The sequence below is a fragment of the Diabrotica virgifera genome, chromosome 5 (assembly GCF_917563875.1).
Source record: "Diabrotica virgifera virgifera chromosome 5, PGI_DIABVI_V3a".
Taxonomy (NCBI): domain Eukaryota; kingdom Metazoa; phylum Arthropoda; class Insecta; order Coleoptera; family Chrysomelidae; genus Diabrotica; species Diabrotica virgifera.
Window position 1 is genome coordinate 183,539,443 of NC_065447.1, and position 6,000 is coordinate 183,545,442.

General features: G+C 32.0%; 1 protein-coding gene across 1 annotated transcript in view; it reads right to left on the reverse strand.

The window, feature by feature from the left end:
- LOC114333149 (venom carboxylesterase-6-like) overlaps positions 1-5,570 on the reverse strand; it is a 92,073-nt gene extending 86,503 nt beyond the window's left edge. The window contains exon 1 of the mRNA XM_028282975.2: positions 5,453-5,570. Coding sequence (XP_028138776.1) covers positions 5,453-5,506 — 54 coding nt within the window. The 5' untranslated portion in view covers positions 5,507-5,570. The remainder of the gene's footprint in view (positions 1-5,452) is intronic.
- Positions 5,571-6,000: the final 430 nt, after the last annotated feature.

The window sequence follows — 6,000 nt, forward strand, 5'->3', positions numbered from 1 at the left end:
TGAAACACAAGGATGAGAAGGAGAGGCGTCTGCAGACGGGATGACCACTATATTTATTTATTTAAAAAATGTGTTTGTGTCGTGGCGGGCAGTCAGAGGGGAGAGGACCCTTTACATACAAACCACACTGACTGTCTATTTTTATTCTTACATGGTTTTATTTATCTATTTATTTATTTATTTTATTGTAGTTTATTTATTTATTTACTTAATTTTATCTATACAAGTAATCGTCTTTTAATCAATTTTATCTTTCTCTTTCCTGTTTATGTTCTCTATCTTTACTTTTTCTTTTCTCTTTTGCTTCTTTCCTTTTCTTTCTTTTCTCTTTCTTCTCTCTTCTCTAATTCTATCTCTACTTTCTCTTTTCATCTCCTTTTACTCTAGTTCTTTCTTTGTATGTTATACCATGTTTTGTATCGTTTTGGGACAGTCAGTGGGGAAGGACCTTTTACATCCAACCTACACAGACTGTCCCATCTAAATGTCAGAATTAATGGGTGGACGAGTAAGTGTGCATAGATGAAAGTAAGGAATGTTTGGGGTTAAATGAAAGAAAGTATGAATAGGTGGATGAGACAGCGTGGATAGATGAAAGTATGAATGACTAGAGTTGCTCGTAACTGCCAACTGACATTCTCTGGTTCGTTCCATCCTGGGCAGGGGACACCCCGGTCGACCTATCCGCGCACGGGTTGAGCTAGGCGGTCGCTTCACCGGCCTGTCTGGTGCGAAGCGTGTGCGGGGGGCGGCCGAGCGGCCAAACAATCCATGGAATGCACGCTAGAAGTGCCGGAGGGGAGCTATGAGTAAGGTCGACGGGTCAGATATGCTCGCTAAGAGCGGTTCCAGACCCGTCGGCTGGAGAAAGAGGAGGTGGGTTTAGTCGGTAGGCGGCTCGTGATACAGAGAGGGCGGGCCGAATCCGACACACCTGGGACACCTTCCCAGACGGTCTTAAGCAGATTCCCACCTCGAAAAAAAAGAAAAAAGAAAAAAGTTTAGCTATCAGCAACTCATGGTTAATAGTATCAAACGCTTTAGAAAAATCCAAAAGTACCAAAGCAGAACATATTTTATGCTCTAAAGATATCAACCAAAACATTCGTTAGTGCTACTGATGTTCCAAAACCTTTACGAAAACCACATTGTGAGTTTGGAATTATGTTGTTCATTGTAAAATAGTCATACACTTGTTCATAAAATACCTTCTCAAATATTTTTGACACAGCAGGGGAATACTTATAACTCTAATGTCATTATAACTTGTTGGGTTGGACGACTTTGGGAGTGGCCTTCCTACAGAAATTTTCCATTGGTCTGGAAAATAGCTTATCTCGATGCAACAGTTTATAATATGTGTTATGTATTTATCAATGAACAGACTACAGTATTTTAACATAAGAGGTGAAATTTTATCCATACCGGTTGCATTGCTTTGTATTGAATTAAGAACTTTATTAACTTTATGTACATTCACCATTTTAAATGAAAATTTTAAATTGTCTTCATAAGTATTATTGTCATAAAAGTTAATTTTTTCAGTACAGGTGGATTTTTGTTGTAAGAACGTCGCAAAAACTGGTTGATGTCATTAGGTTCAAACTAGAAGGTATTTCATTATTTTTATAATAATAATAATTATATAATAAGGAGTTTATTTTATTTACATTTACATTTTTTTTACATATGCATGAATATGTTGGATAACATAATTAAAGAATTTTATCTTTAAATTAATTATAATATTACAATAATCAAAAATAAAAGTCTGTCTTATATTACAACCAAAATTTATATAGCATTTAAAAAGTAAAAAAGAATATGAAATTATTAATTATTTAAGTAAATATAACTTATGGAAAATTTTATTAGTAACATTGTCCAAATATTTATATATTTTTTACAATTCATACATGTCACATTAATGCTTTTTCAAAATAAACAAAAAATCCCATTTATGTCCCGTAGGATGCGCATGGGGTATTTTTTGTTCAACAGATTATATTGTAATGGTTTCTACAATATGTATATTATTAATATTTTTTTACCAAACTTTATTAATTTAAAAAAAAACGAATGAATTGCCTGAATTAAAAAAAAACAAGTAAAATTTAAAACAGTTATAACTACTATAAAATATTAGGTTGAAATTACTTTAATTTGCATCTCTTTCAATTAGAGAATGAATAACAGACCTCTCAGTGTTTAAAATGAATGATTTAATAAATGACTTAAAAAGACCTTTTGAGTTAATGGTCGTTAAATACATTTTATATGTAACTGGCAAAAAATTGAAAATATAATGCAATTTTATTGGGACATATGCTAAGATATTTTAGAGCTTTCCACTGCTGCTTTGTATTACCCGTAAAAGAGTCTATGTACTTCTTCTTTTCTCGTCTGACTGCGGCAAACGCCAAATTTCTCAAACGCTTGTACTCTATCCAGTCCAATTGAAGTTTGGAGTTTTTAAATTTTTGCAGTGCTCGATCTTTTTGTTTTAAAATCATTTTTATGTTTTCCGTTAGCCATAGAGCTTTGGGTTTGGTTATAAATGAGTCTTTAAAAGGTGCATGAACATCAAATAAACTTATAATTAAATGCTTTCGATAAAACTTCCAAAATAAATTATCAATTAATTCCTAGCGGTTTATTTTTATAATTTTATAGTTTTTGACCGATATTTCGAACTGAATTTTTTGCTAGGAAATTAATGGGGTAGTTTTTGAGGAACGAGCAATAAACTAATCAATAGAAAGTATTTAGAAATAAAATATACCGCCAGTATGGGCCTTGTAGTTGTTTTTCTTGACGAGATATAACTATGGCTTTACTAGCTTTATAACTTGGTTGTTATGCAAAATACAGATAAATTGAAGTTATTCACAGGCATACTCAAGGATAAATTAGAATCATAGATAAAAAAAGAGAAGAACTAGGCTATTGATTATGTTCAAAATAAAAGACCTACAAAAGGATCTGCAACGTTAACGGGTTTTTATTATTTCATATGGTCAATGGACCTCTAAATATGAAAAAAAAAACGCGGGGTGCTACCATCTAAGGGGGTGCGTTTTGAGACAGGGATGAATTATACCCTATGCACAGGGTGAGCTGGGGTGAGTTCTATGCACTTTTGGTACAAACACGTATACAGAAAAATTGTGCCGAGTGAAGTTTACTAACGAAATATCACCTTTTAAAATCAAAAATATTTTTTTACAAAAATATATTAAAAAAAGCAAGAAAAACACCAGGAATATAAGAAATTTTGTTTTTGCCCCATAATCTTTTTCCGCAGGGATATACATAGGTATAGTCATTGCTTCATAGAAAAAATTTCATCCTTCCTCATTATAACGGCGTTCGATAAAAGTCGTTAAAATATAGGTATTAATTTTTAAAATTTCGCCGCTCTTAGCATTTTTTGGTCATTTTTCCCATTTTTTAGCAAACATTGTCCTGTAATATGTAATGGCACATTTAATAGGAAGAGAATTCACTGAACTTTAAAATGTTCTATTGTAGAAAGTTGTACGACTATATTTTTAAACAAGTTATGGTCTTTCAAAATTTTATAGTTTTAATGATTTTTGCTATTTTTAACGATTATTTTTTAAATTTTTCATTATTTTATTTTCTTTTTTCTTGTGCATTTAACTATATATACTCTGCAAGAAAAAGAAAGCTTATTTTCTTTACTATAAAATGATGTATGGTAAAAAAACTCTGACTCTTTCTAAATAAGATATCCGTAAGATATCCAATAATAAATAAGGTATCCGTAATTTAAGAAAAATTATGATTTTTTTTTTTCAATTAGAAGAATTTAATTGAATATTATAACACACTTTTTAATTCCAAATAAGTTTTCTTAATATCACTTTTCGATATTGTGGCATATAAAGGTACTGTTCCCCTGAGCGAAATTAATATTTTTTAAAATACCTCGTATACTATTGATAAAATTTTATATCTGATGATTGCATCTTAGGTACTAGACTATGCAGAAGATTTTGTAAGGAGTAAAATTAATCTGGAACAATTTTTCTGTAGACCTGTTTGTATCAAACGTGCATAAAATTCACCCTAAATCACCCTAATTCACCCTGTGCCTAAAGACTAATTCACCCCCTTCTCAAAAACGCACCCCTTTAAATGGTGGCACTTAGAAAATGAAGCAATAATGTTTTCTGGTATATTACAGAAAATGAAGCAAAAATAATACCGGCAAACATTGTGGAACTCTTAAAACAGATGAACAATAACAACACGACAAAAATTTAAACAAACGACACCCCTACGGCCAACATACCAACACCAGGGGGAATCAGGCAGAAAGACAGCCTCAGCCCGTTTCTATTTAATATGCTGATGGATGAAATAATAGAATATGTGGAATCGCTACAACCAAGATACAGACTTGGCCACAGTAGGATCAGTATAGTGGGCTATGCGGATAATCCAGCCCTGATTGCAGAGGATGAGAATGACCTACAAAGAAAACTGTATCGATTCTATAGAGCTTGCCGACTACTGAACATATCCAGTAATGTCCAGATATTTGAGAGATGTGGTCTGGAATAACAAATAGGTATATGTGAATGGACAGCAAAGTTAGAATTTATAACACTTGCATCAGACCTGTTAATTGGACCGATATTGTACCTGATATGGACAGCTGACTTACCAACAAGCAATAAACTAACGCTTGCAAGCGTTACTGCAAATGATACTGCTTTCCTAGCCTCTCATAGTAATCAATTAATAGCATCACAAATACTGCAACTACATCTAAACAGAACTAATGAAATTTATTCAAAAAACTTTATTTTACTACTATGCTCAGAAAACTTTCCTTTACTACTATGGTATTGAATCAAGAGAAGACACCAATAAAACCAAAAGCATGCTACGAACAGCCGAAATGATTACACTAAGAGCAATTGAAGGGAAGACAAGAAGGGATAGAATACAAAGCAACATCATCAGGGAAAAATGTGAACACAATACGTGAATACGAAACAACATCAAGACAAAGATAATGGTTCAGTCATGTAAAAAGAATGGAGGAGCACAGACTACCAAGAAATGCGCTGGAAGAAATACCATATGGCAAGCGTCCACGGGGGAGAAAACCAAAATTGGAGAGAAAGCTGGCAGTCTTCCTCTCAAGAGATACTTTAACGTCGGAATTAACAGATCGATAGCTCTACAACAAGCATAAAAAGAATAAGAAGGCCCATTGTTTCTTGTTAAATACTACAGAGCGGATAAATTTTTCCTTTCCGTAATAAATTAACAGTAGATTAACACTACAATTATTATACTATTGGTCTAAATTCGTCCTTATGAAATGGAGATGCTAACTTTACCGACATTAATTATTATATTTTATTTAAAAAATTGAGGTATGTGTAACTTGAATGTTGTTTTTAATTATACTTACTGCAAACACTACAAACACTAATTGCAATAACACTACAATGATTTTTAAATGCATGGTCGTAAAAGAATGGCGTTCGCATTCTACCAAAAACAATAAAAAATATAAAATGCATTCATAGGAAGCAAGCATTATATAAGCAAGAATTTATTTCTAACTAAATATTCACTTCCTTCTAATTGTAGTTGATATTATTATTAAAATAATAAACGACTGTCGAAGATTATAGAGGCAAAGAATAATTAAAGGTTTTTACATTTTCGGAACATACAAATTTCCTGAAATTGGCCATGAACTTAATGTTTAGTATATTATAATAAATAAGTATTTCAACTACTTTATTGTCTGAGAATAAACGACGATGACAACTAAAATTATTTTGTTTTTGAATTTTCGACTTTTACCTCGGAAATTATTATTAAAATATAAACTAAAGATATTATTTTGCTTTCCATTACTATGGTTTGTTTTCACACCAAGAGGATTAAACTAAAAAGACAGATTCATCAGAAAGACAGAAAGTCACTAAAAATATCTCCAAATACATCTAC